The 12623-nt window shown below is 38.1% G+C and overlaps 1 protein-coding gene across 1 annotated transcript in view; it reads left to right on the forward strand.

Moving 5' to 3' along the window:
* The first annotated feature begins 3370 nt into the window (after positions 1–3370).
* Positions 3371–12623, forward strand: part of CCDC178 (coiled-coil domain containing 178) — a 369825-nt gene continuing 360572 nt past the window's right edge. The window contains exon 1 of the mRNA XM_043444502.1: positions 3371–3452. Within this exon, the coding sequence (XP_043300437.1) occupies positions 3395–3452 (58 nt within the window). The 5' untranslated portion in view covers positions 3371–3394. The remainder of the gene's footprint in view (positions 3453–12623) is intronic.

Below are 12623 nucleotides of genomic sequence, written 5' to 3' on the forward strand. Positions count from 1 at the left end.
CTGGTGCGTCCCATATGTTGTGATATGTTTATATTCATGATCATTGTTCAAAATTTTTTCTAAGTTCCATTGTGATATGTTCTATTATAGTTTATTTGTAGTTTTATTTCTTAATTTCCACAAGCATGAGGATTTTCTAGGTATCATTTTTTCCTTTTCCTTATAGCTTTTTTTGTTGTAAGTTTTTTATTTAAAGATAATTATAGATTCATAAGAAGTTGCAAAGAAATATACAGGGAGCTTTTCTGTCCACTTCACCCACCACCCCTCAGTGTTAGCATCATAAGGTACTGTAGTACAGTATCAAACCACAAACCATACAACTTATTCAGATTTTACCCATAATATATACACTTATTTGTGTGTGTATATATAGCTCTATGAAATTGTATTACATGTGTAGCTCTGTGTAAGCACCAACTACCACCCACCATCAAGATATTTAATTGCACATCATCACAATATTCCCTGATGTCACCCTCTTCCCACCGATGATCCTGTCTCCATCTCTATAATTATGTGATTTCATAAATGAAATGGATCATGCAATACACATCTTTCTGAGATTTTTTTTCCCTCAGCATAATTAATCTTGGGTCATCCAAGGTGTTGTGTGTATGGAGAGTCTGTTCCCTTTTATTGTGGGGTAGTGTTCATGTTACAGATGTGCACAACTTTTCAGTATGTACCACTGAAGGACATTTGGGTAGTGTGCATTTTGGTTAGCATGAACAAAGCTCCTAAGAATATTCTTGCATAAGTTTCTGAGTGAAAATATGTTTTTTATTTCTCTGGGATATATATTCAAGAGTGCAACTAACTGGGTCATATTGACAGTCATTTTTAGTTTTAAAAGGAGCTGCTAAACTATTTTCCATAGCAGCTATGTCATCTCATACTCTAACCAGCAGTGTAAGAATGACCCAATTTCTCCACACTCCTGCCAGGATTTAGTGTTGCAACTATTTTTTTGTTTGTTTGTTTCAGTCATCCTGATAAGCTGTATAGATATCTCATTGAGATTTTAGTTTCCACTTCTTATTGCCAAGAAGAGGTTGTGGGTCCTAGCTTCCAACTAGACCTTCTCTGACACCTCCCTCACTGGGAGAGGTAGGAATGCCCAGTCACTGCTTCCTACATGGACACCACTAACACCATAGAGAGGGTGTGGTCCTCCTAAGTACTGGATTGTAGTGAAAGTTGTGACTTATTACTAAGCCTGCTCTGAGGCCACCCCATTGGGGAAGAGAAGAGGTGCCCGGTTAGTGCTATAAGGAGGTGTGGATGTCCAGTCTCCCCACAGAGTGCCGTTGATACTGAGATGGGGCAGGCTGCCTCCAACCAGTAGGGATGGAAGTCCTGGATGCCTACAGGACATCAGAGTCTTCTGACATCACCCCAGCAAGAAACTAGGGGTGCTGCCTTACCACTTAGCAAGAATGGAAATACCTTGGCTCCTGATGCTGCCTTTGTGGGGCCCGTTTTTTCTGTGGTATTTGGCTGGAATAGAGAGGCTATTATATAAATGTATTCCCTTTTGCTATACTACCCCTTTCCTGGTAGTCCCTTGGCTAGAGAGAGCAAGTTTTTGTCAGCGATTTATTTGGTCTGTATCCTTTGGCATACTTATCTGGGTTTCTGGTTTCTTTAGTTTCAAGTCTGGGATGTATAAGGCAAAGAGAAAATCTTGGAAACTCACCACCTCATTGTTCCTCTGATCTCAAGGTACCTAGCAGGCTGCCTTCTTCTCTCCATCTTTTAAAGTCTTATGTTTATTTTATATATAATGTCCATTGTTGTATGTAGGGGAAGGAATAAGGGTAAGTACATTCACTCCATCTTCCTGAAAATGGAGGTTGAGCACATTGCATTTTACGTTTGCTTCTGTATTTTCTAATAGTTTCTTTTTATCTGAACTTGTTTCACTAATTCTTTCTTCAGTATTGTCATATTGGCTTTTAAATTGAACCAGTGAGTTTGGAACCGCAGTTACACAGCAGCTTGCAGTTCATGGATTTCTAACTGGCTTAATTTCAAATCTGCAGTATCAATCTACATAATTTTAGTTCTGAAATTTTAAAATTTGATATTCTGTTTATAAGCATGTTAAGCATAGCTGCTGGTGTTTTACCCTGGTAGTTCATTATCTAGAGTAACTCTGGAGCAGTTTCTGATCTTTCCTTTCTGTTGATTTTTGTTATCTGGGTTCCCTTTGAGTTTGTGCTGAGTAAGAATCACCTTAATTGATTTTCATCTCATGAGACTTTGAGGCTATTATTGCGATCAAATTACATGAGTAATTCTCTCTATCCTTTTTGGGGCTTCCCTTGAGGCACAGCTCCACCTGCAATGCGGGAGACGTGGGTTCAATCCCTGGGTTGGGAAGATCCCCTGGAGAAGAGAAAGGCTACCCACTCCAGTATTCTGGCCTGGAGAATTCCATGGAGTAGTCCATGGGGTCATTAAGAGTCGAACATGACTGAGTGACTTTCACTTTCACTTGTATATATTTGACTTTGTCCATAATACAAAATGTTTTAAAAAGGAATTGAAGGAATGCAGGGAAAGATGATAGCAAGGTTTAACTTTATCATGAAACAATGAAAGTTCTAAAATTCCCAAAGGGCTGTGAGCCCACAGCTTCAATGCTGAATGCTAAGTTATCTAGTACTCAGGCCAGATGTCTATTTAAGTTAGCAGAGCAGAGGATCAAAGTTGCCTCTTCAAAGATAATTTTTACATTTGGTGTTCCCAAATAGATTTATAGTAATCCTCAGAGGAAAAAGTATAATGTTAATTTCCTTGCGTTTTAACATAATTTAGTTTTTATTTTTATATATAGGCATAGAAAGTGAAAGTAAAAGTGGCTTAGTCGTGTCCAACTCTGTGACCCATGGACTACATACTCCATAGAATTCTCTAGGCCAGAATACTGGAATGGATAGCCTTTCCCTTCTCCAGGGGATCTTCCCAACCCAGGAATTGAACCCAGGTCTCCCACATTGCAGGCAGATATATTATATAGGCATTAAAGTGAAAGTGAAGTAGCTCAGTCATGTCTGATTCTTTGCGACCCCGTGGACTGTAGCCCAACAGGGTCCTCCATCCATGGGATTCTCCAGGCAAGAATACTGGAGTGGGTTGCCATTTCCTTCTCCAGGGGATCTTCCCAAACCAGGGATCGAACCCAGGTCTCCCGCATTGCAGGCAGACGCTTTAACCTCTGATCCACCAGGGAAGCCCTATATAGGCATTACATAATATTAAATACATATCCTGATAGTACCAGTTCTTGAGTTGATAATTTTTAGTGAAATTAAACATAAACTAATTTTGATTCATGATATTTAAATATTTTTCTTCCTAATTAGGTTTCAAATGACTGTAAATAACCATGCCTGAAAAGAAGATAATTTCCTGTCCTCCCATTGGAGGAGAGCAAACCAAGAAAGGTAAGTTTATCCTTAGGTAATTTTCTTTGAAACTGAAGTTGCATAGATAAATGCAACTCCGGTCACTCATAGAAGAAAGACAGTTTTAAGGACAGTAATCTTCTCCAAGGCCAGGGGGTCATAAAACCAAAATTTACTGGGGTCAGAAAGATGAGGTGAGCAGAAGGAGTAAATCAGTTTAAGGGAAATTTATTGTATGGACTGGGCTTCCCCGGTGGCTTAGAGGTAAAGAATTCGCCTGCCAATGCAGGAGATGTGGGTTCAATCCCTGGTTCACGAAGATCCCCCAGAGAAGTAAACGGCAACCCTCTCCATTATTCTTGCCTAGAAAATCCCATGGACAAAGGAGCCTGGCAGGCTACAGTCTATGGGGTCGCACAAGAGTTGGACACTATTTAGTGACTAAACAACAACCATATAGGTTATAATCAATTTCTTTTATAACTACTACTGAAGTATGGTATAGGCAGTACAATAGGTAGGTAATACAATAACGGTCTGCAGGAGTCAGCTCTCACTAGCTCATGTGAGCCAACTGTATACACATCTCTTCTCAATTATACTCTATTGACTGGGTGAAATTGGCTATGGTGATAGTACTTCCCGGTTATTAAAATTTTACCAGCACACCATTGAAAAGAAACACACAAAATTAAAAATGAAAAAAAAATACTTGTATAATTATATTTTAAAAGTTGTATTAGATTTTATTGCATTACTTTGCATCCTGAATCCCTCTGCATCTTTTATTCTGCATGATGTTAGCAGTATACTGTCTTTGCAAGATACAGAATAGAGGTCAGCAAATGACAGTCCACAAGCCAGATCTGGTCCACAGCCCTTTCCCTAGAGCCCAAAAGCTAGAAATAGTTTACATTTGTAAAGGGTTGTAAAAAGAAACAAAAGAACCAAAACAAAGAGGGATATGCAACAGAGACAGCATGTGACCCACTAAACCAAAATTTTTTACTATTTGGATCTTTATAGAAAAACGTCAGTGAATCCTTGGTATAGAATTTTGTCTTGAGTACTGTAACTGGGAACAATAGTCATCATATGAATTATCCATTGCTGCCCTAAGGCCATGTAACAATCAACCACAAAAATGCAGGCACACAGAGCGTCATAAACATTCATTTTAGCTCACATGTACTGGGTGGTCCTCCAGTGGGGCCAGACTGCTCACTCATGCATCTGCAGTAAGCCACAGGCCAGCCAAGCACCAAGACAGATCTTGCTCATTTGGGCGGCTTTTCCACACCTAGGTCGTTGCTGGGAAAACCAGGCTGACTTAGCCCTGCAACTCTCTATCTCTCATATTCCTACAGGAGCCTGACCTCACGGCTTAAGAGGGGGAATAGAAGCTCACAAGGCCAAGGCACAGAACTGGCTCATTTCTGCTACATGTTATCTGCTAAAGCAAGTCACAGGACCAGCCTAGAGTCAAGGGACAACAGATTAGACTCCACTTCTTAGTGATAGGTGTTTAAAATCACATTGAAAAGGAAGGTAGTACTGAAAGGAGAAAATTTAGTGGGGCTGTTATTGGAATCAAAACACTACCATCTTATTTGGGCTATAAAAGAAAACAGTCATTTAGTAATTCCAAACATCATTGAGGTATTGCACAGTGGATTTCAATGTAGGACTAGGAACCTGGTATAGGATTTTAGTGTTCATCACCACATTTACATTCAGAATATATCAGTAACTCTGGTTTTTAGCTCTTTATTCATTCCGTCAATATTATTTGAAAAAAATGATGTTATATCATTTTCACAGAGTTTGTATAGTGAAGTTGAAGCTAAAAATGTTCATTTCTGGAAAATGACCTCACCCTCAGATTACCAAAATGGACCAGGCTGCTCACATAAAACAATTTTCCCAATGATACAATTTGGAAAGAGATAGGAAAATGAAATTATACTTGTGCCTATCTCATGGTTAAATGTTTGAAAAGAACTATTGAAAGTTTTGGGGTTAATTATAATGTTAATTAAAAAATTATAGTTTGTTCCAAGACTTTACAGAGCTGAGTTAGTGACTTCCCTTTGAATAACCTGACAAAGATTCTTTATTTTGTAATGGAACAGAAAGTGAATAGTCCAAACTTGTTTACAGGCAAATGCTCTTGTGTGTGGTACATTAGGAGAAAGTCTTGTTAAAACATGACTGGGCATCTACTTTTTGTCTATGCAATTGAGAAATACACGCAGTCAGAAACACACACACACACGGCACTGTATAGTGGAGTGTAAGTGTTCTTTGATATAGGTTATTCCAGCAAATGCATATGATATGGAAATATATCTAGTTGGCTCTATGGAAAATAACATGATTAGTAAGTTGTCTTTTGAAATGGAAGATATCCTTAGCAAGTTCAGGATATTTGTATTTAAATGACATTGATCCAATATTGGAATAATGGCACAAATAGTGATTATCACTTAATTTCTATCTCTGGCGTCATACCATCGTTAAGCTCTCCCCATCCTCTTTGTAAGACAACTACTACTATAGAGAACGTTCAGCTTACCAAGCAAAGCACTGAGATGATCATGTTCAAACTATAGAAACTTACTAGTCTTAGCAAATTTTAACCTTTTAAGCCTAAAAGTCTTAATATTTCTGGATGATATATTGAACCTAATTATGTACCAACCTTTGAAATGGCTTGTTATTAACATCACAAAAACACAATGTCAGGTCTTATTTATTAACTTCTACCAGATGATACTCAACATAATAATACTTTTTTCTTCACATCAACAATAAAACCTTTCCTTATGTTGTGTCAATCACCCTGAAACTACTGTGGTTATATCAAAATTCTTATTATACTATAAATAAGCATAGCAAATTGCATTATTATTTTGTGCTCAGTTGAAATAAAAATGAAACAAATTATTAAACTTTCCAAATGTTCTGTACAGTCATAGCCATATCTTAAACATGTTGACCAACAGAATTTTCACATGACTCATCTTTGCAAAGAGTGAGCTCTGGGATAATAACTTCTATTACAATTAAAAGCATATTTTTACAAACTTACCATCTATAATATTGGGATTCTCAGGCAATATTTTCACGAAACAAAAGTGCTTTTCATGACAGCATCACTTACTTATTTGTGTTAAGGTGCTGATATTGCTTTAGTTTTTCTATGTTTTTCTATTGTTTTTCATAATGTATATTTTCCACATAACAAGTAGAGACTATTTTTTTTAAGGGAACAGCACCTTTCTATGTTGAAACCTTTCTATGTTGAATATACCTTTCAAGTATGAAAGGAATATTTCATACTTGTAAGAATATCTGTAACATATATGTAAAGGACAAAGAACACTGAAAATCGAGTATCTGTGCATTCATAATGAACACTAAGAAACAGAACCCTGTGTCCTCTAATCCCTTTCAATCACATTTAGTTTCATGTATTATATGTAAATATGTTAATATACATATGTTATATAGTTTTATATATTTGATCTCATTATTTTAACCATCATTAATTCACTAATATTAGATCACCTGAAAATAATGAGTTCAGATTTTTACTTTCTTCTATTGTTTATCATTCAGGAAGCATTTTTGGAATTGCTAGTTTTTTTAATCAGTGTTGTTATATCTCAGATACATACAGATAATCGTTGAAGTCCTTTCTGATAGAAAAAGATTCTGTGGTTTTACTTTGGTATCCTTGGTCTGTGTTCTTTCCAGCCACATGGTACTACTTGTGTGTAACTTAAAATTCCTGGAGAAGGAAATGGTAACCCACTCCAATATTCTTGCCTGGAAAATACTATAGATAGAGGAGACAGGTGGGCTATAGTCCATGGGGCTGCAAAAGAGTTGGACATGACTAAGTGACTAAACAATAACAAAATTGCTTAGTTTAGATCCTTTATTACTCTGTTAAATGTACACAATAAAAATGTGCTTATTTATCTCCCTGTTCCTGATTTTTGAGATGAGACTTTCAATGTTTCACTACTAAATATGATTTTTAGAAAGCATTTTTTATGTAAAAAATTTTTTTTATGTAAAAAAAAGTTCAGTAAACAGGTACTAAATTTTCTGAATGTTTTTTTCTACATCTATGTACAGTGTTTTACAATTAATTTTTTTCTGTAATCTCTAAATTTAATGAGTTACATAAGTGAATTTTCAATTGTTAAACTTTTCATTCCTGGGACAAATTTAACTTATTTATTGTCTTAATAGATTTGATCTGATAGTCATTTGTTTAGGATTTTTCCATATATGGTCTTAAGTAACATTGGCTCCTAAGTTTTCTTATGTTGTTTCTATCTGGTTTTAGTAGAAAGGTGTTCATTAATCTCACAATTGAAGAATATTTCATTTTTTATTCTCTGAAAGAAAATATTCAATGTCACTTTCCTTGAATGTTTGGCTGAACTTATGTCTTAATTTTTGTGGAGATATTAAATTATTGATATAAATTATTAGTTACAGGTCTATTTATATTTAGTCTCTTTATTCTTAATTCGCTATTGAAAAATTATTATTTTTCCTTTAAAAGTTTACTTGGTTAAACTTTACATGTATTGATACAATATTATTAATAATGTTTTATCTTTATATACTTTGTATGCAATATTCCTCCTTTTCATTCATAATACTGTATTTATTTCTTCACTTTTGTTTTGATCAATTTCACCAGATGTATTTATTGCTGTTAAATTTTTCAAAGTGGTAATTTCTCACCTTTTAAATTATCTGTTTTTTTTTTTTTTTTTTTTTCTTGTTGCTGCTGGACCACTTTCTGTTAATTTCAGATATTACTCCCCGTTATCTAACTTCTACTTTCTTTGGGTTTGTTTTTCCCACATATTCTTAATTTGGATGCCTAAATCACTAATTTTCAGCATTTTTTTTTCTTTTATAATTACTTAAAGCTACAAATTTCCCTTGACCTAGCATAGACTTCCCTATAGCTCAGATTGTAAAGAATCTGCCTGCAATGCAGGAGACCTGTGTTCAATTCCCGGGTCAGGAAGATCCCCTGGAGAAGGAAATAGCAATGCACTCCAGTACTCTTGCGTGGAGAATCCATGAACAGAAGGGCATGGTGGGCTACAGTCCATAGGGTCGCAAAGAGACCGACTAAGTGACTAACACACACATCATAGACATACTAGAAAGTGAACGTGAAGTCACTCAGTCGTGTCTGACTCTTGGCGACCCCATGGACTGTAGCCTACCAGCCTCCCCGGTCCATGGGATTTTCCAGGCAAGAATACTGGAGTGGGTTGCCATTTCCTTCTCCAGGGGATCTTCCTGACCCAGGGATTGAACCCGTGTCTCCAGCATTGTAGACAGACGCTTTACCGTCTGAGCCACCAGGGAACCATAATAAAAAGAACTGGATGTCAAATCAAACTCATATGAAGATTGACTCAGCATACACAGATTCTCTCAGCATGTAGCTTTGTTTGGTGCTGTTAAAAGTAATTTTGAATTTAACTTTAAAACGGAGTTATAATTCACACACTACCATAAAAATTCATCTCTTCCTTTCAATTTGGTGTTTTCAGTATAATCACAAGGTTTTGCAACCACTGCATTCTATGTTGCTTCAGTAGTGTCCACTCTTTGTGAGTCCATGGACTGCAGCTCTTCAGGCTCCTCTGTCCACGGAATTCTCCAGGCAAGCATACTGGCACGGGTTGCCATTTCCTTCTCCGGGGGATCTTCCCCGCCCAGGGATCGAATCTGCATCTCATAAATCTCCTGCATTGGCAGGCAGGTTCTTTAGCACTAGCGCCACCTGGGAAGCCCCTTTTTGCCATTATAATCCCAGTATACTTTCATAACCCCGAAAGCACCCCTATACCATTATAGAGCTGCCACTCTCTATTCCCCCTCCACCCAGTCCCTGGCAACCACATATTTACTTGCCTTGTGGGAACATCGTGGGCCTGGTGGGTGTTGACTAATTCCTGGTGAAGCCAGGCAGCATAACCTCCTTTGAGCGTGCCCACTACACGTGCGTGGTGAAGTTCAGTGTACGGCCCATGGTCAGGCTCGCTGTGTAATCCAAGAGCCCAGCTGACCCCTCCAAGCCGGGCAGGAGGAGCAGCCGAAGCCGCAGGCCAAGTTGGATCTCGAAGGGTGATGCATCATGGAGGAGTCAGGGAACACGCCTTTGCGGGTGCAGTTGATCCGCACCCGGTGATCTGCTTCGAGGACCGAACCTGCAGCCTCTATCTAGAAATCCAACCAGGTCAACTGGTCCTGTGAAGTCGTCGGGTGAAAGAGTCAAATGCACTTTGCCTATTCAAGAACTGCGACAGGCACAACCGGCTGCATATAAAAGTGTTGTCCTTCCCCGATGGCCTGAGAGTGGACATCAAGAGAGAGGTGTCGGCCACCAGGAGCCCAAGCAGCCACTCGCTACCTGACAGAGAAGTTCGAGTGGGATGTGGCCGAGAATCGTAAAATCTGGTGCTTGGGGCCGCCAGCACCAGCCTGACATCCTCAAGAACATCACCAAGAGTGTGCGGTCCCTTAAGGAGATCAAGTCTGGCGTGTTGACTGGTGTCCCGGGAGGAGCTGCGCCAGGAGAACGTGCGGGACATGCGCTTTGAGGTCCTTGTAACCAGGGCTGCCATACAGATCACTCCCATTGCCCGCCTGTACGCCGCCTGCCTACTGCCAGCCCGGGTTCATGGACCCGGTGTCAGGAGCAACTGTTCAGTGGCATCCACGGTGTCCGCTGCAACAGAAGCGGGGCCGCATCTTCTAGCAGCCCCAGGTGGCCTGCGCCCCCATATTTGTCGTGAAGGCCTGTCAGCGTTCTTTGGCCTCACCGCCGACCTGAGGTCCCACAGGGGTGGGCGGCCAGTCCTTCCCAAGGGTTTGTGTGACCACTTTCAGTCTGGCCCAAAGGAGTGTTTGCCGACACCAGCACCCCAGGCAGGGTGCGGCGGAGATGTGCAAACGCAGAGGCCTGAAGGAAGGCATCGCTGCTGCACAACTTCCGGGACAATTCCTGGAGCAGCACCTGCTCGGCCATGATTGCCCGCAGCGTCCAGCCGAGATTTCTCAAGATACCGCGATAACGTCGAGAGGCAGGGCTGCTCCGCCTATGGGATTCAGGGGCACACTGGGTGCTACCTGTCAATCTTAAAGCTTGATGGCCTTTCTCCTGAGGTTTAATCAGGATTTCAGAGGTAACAGAATTGCTTTCACAGTAGGGACTTAATTGGTGGGTGGGGGTGTGGTGTGGAGGGATGGGAGGCTGTTTCGGAGAGTTCATATAAATGAATGGGTGAAATAGTTGGCTTTGTTTTTCTTCTTTTAAATTAGAATTATGTCGAGATTCTTTTTTGTGTCTGAATAATATTCCGTTGTATGAATATTCCACATATTGTTTTATAAATTCATCAGTAGATGGGTATTTGAATTATTTCCACTTTGGGGCTGTTATGAATAATGTTATGAATACTGAAGTGCAAGTTTTTTATATGGACATCTGTTTTCACTTCTGTTTGCACTGGATAGAATTGGGTCATTTGGTAACTTGATGTTTGGCCTTCTGAGTAATTGCCAATTTTTTTCCCCAAAGCAGCTGCAATATTTTACACTCCAAACAGCAATATATGAGGATTCCTGTTTTTCTACCCCTTGTCTACACTTGTTATTCTGTTAGTTTTTTAAAAGCTTTATTAGAGCAATCTTAGTGGGTGTGAAATTGCATCTTTTTGTGGTTTTGATTTGCATTTCTCTAATAATTAATGATGAGGATCTTTAAATATCTCTGCTGCCATTTGTGTATCTTCTTTGGAGAAAACCTCTATATCTTTTGCCCATTTTTAAATTGGGTTGTTAGTATTTTCTACTGTTGAGTCATACTAATTCTTTATATTTTTTAGAAGCTAGACTTTTATTAGATACATGATTTACAAGTGTTTTTGCTTGTAGTGAGGGTTGTGTTTTCACTTTCCTTTTTTGGAGTTTTTATATGAATTTTTAAAAATTGAGATGTAGTTGATTTATAGTGTTTCAGGTGTACAGCAAAGTGATTCAGTTAATGTTTTCACTTTCTTGATAGTGCCCTTTGCAGCACAAAATTTTTATTTCCATGATATATATAAATTTTTAAATTGTTCCTTTGATGTCATATCCAAGGTAACATATATTTACTCCTCCTTTTCACATATATTCACACCTCTGTTTTCTTATAAGAGTTATAGTTTTGTAGTTAAGTTTATAATCCATTTTGAGTTAATTTTTGTACATGGTTTGAGGTAGGAGTCAAAATTCATTCTTTTGTATTCATTTACCCAGTACTGACTGTTGAAAACTGACTGTTCTTTCCTCACTGAATAGTCTTGGCATGCTTGTAAAAATCAACTGACTGTAACTATGGGTTTATATCAGGAATCTCAATTCTATTCCATTGAGCTACATGTTTGTCTTTATGACAATACCACACTGGCTGATTATTATAGATTTGTAGTAATTTTTGAAATCAGGAAGTATGATCCCTCCAAGTTTGCTCTTTTTCCAGATTAATTCAACTAAACTGGGTCCCTTGCATTTCCATGTTAATATTAGGGTCAGTTTGAGAATTTCTGGGGAGAAAGGGCTATTGAAATTTGATAGAAGTTGCATTGAACCAGTAGATCATTTTGAAGAGTTTTGATGTCTTCAAAAAATTATGTCTTAGAATCCACTAATGCAAGGTATTTTTTGATTATTTTAGATATTTATTTTTTTCACTGTTTTGTAGATTCTAGTGAAACTTAAGCCAAATGAGCCTTGCACTTATTTTGTTAATTTTATTCCTAAATATTTTTTTTGATGCTTTTATTGTATCTTGTATGCTTTTTATTTCACTTTCTTTCCTAATGACTCACTCAAACCTGCAGAACAGTGTTGAATAAAACTGGAAGAGTATAGATACGATTGTCTTTTTCCTGGTCTTAGGGGAAAGAAACTTCATTCATTACTGTAATATCTTATGTTAGGTATGGATTTTTTACAAGGTAAAAAAATCATGTTGAGCAAGTTTTCTACTCTTACTGTTTTGTTGAGTGTTTTTTTTTTTTAAATCAAGAGTCAGTTTAAACTTTGTTAAAATTTTTTCTGCATCTATTGAAATGTGTTGGTTTCTTCCTTTTATTAATATTAGTATCTATATTG

Source organism: Cervus canadensis, chromosome 23 (assembly GCF_019320065.1).
Source record: "Cervus canadensis isolate Bull #8, Minnesota chromosome 23, ASM1932006v1, whole genome shotgun sequence".
Lineage (NCBI taxonomy): Eukaryota > Metazoa > Chordata > Mammalia > Artiodactyla > Cervidae > Cervus > Cervus canadensis.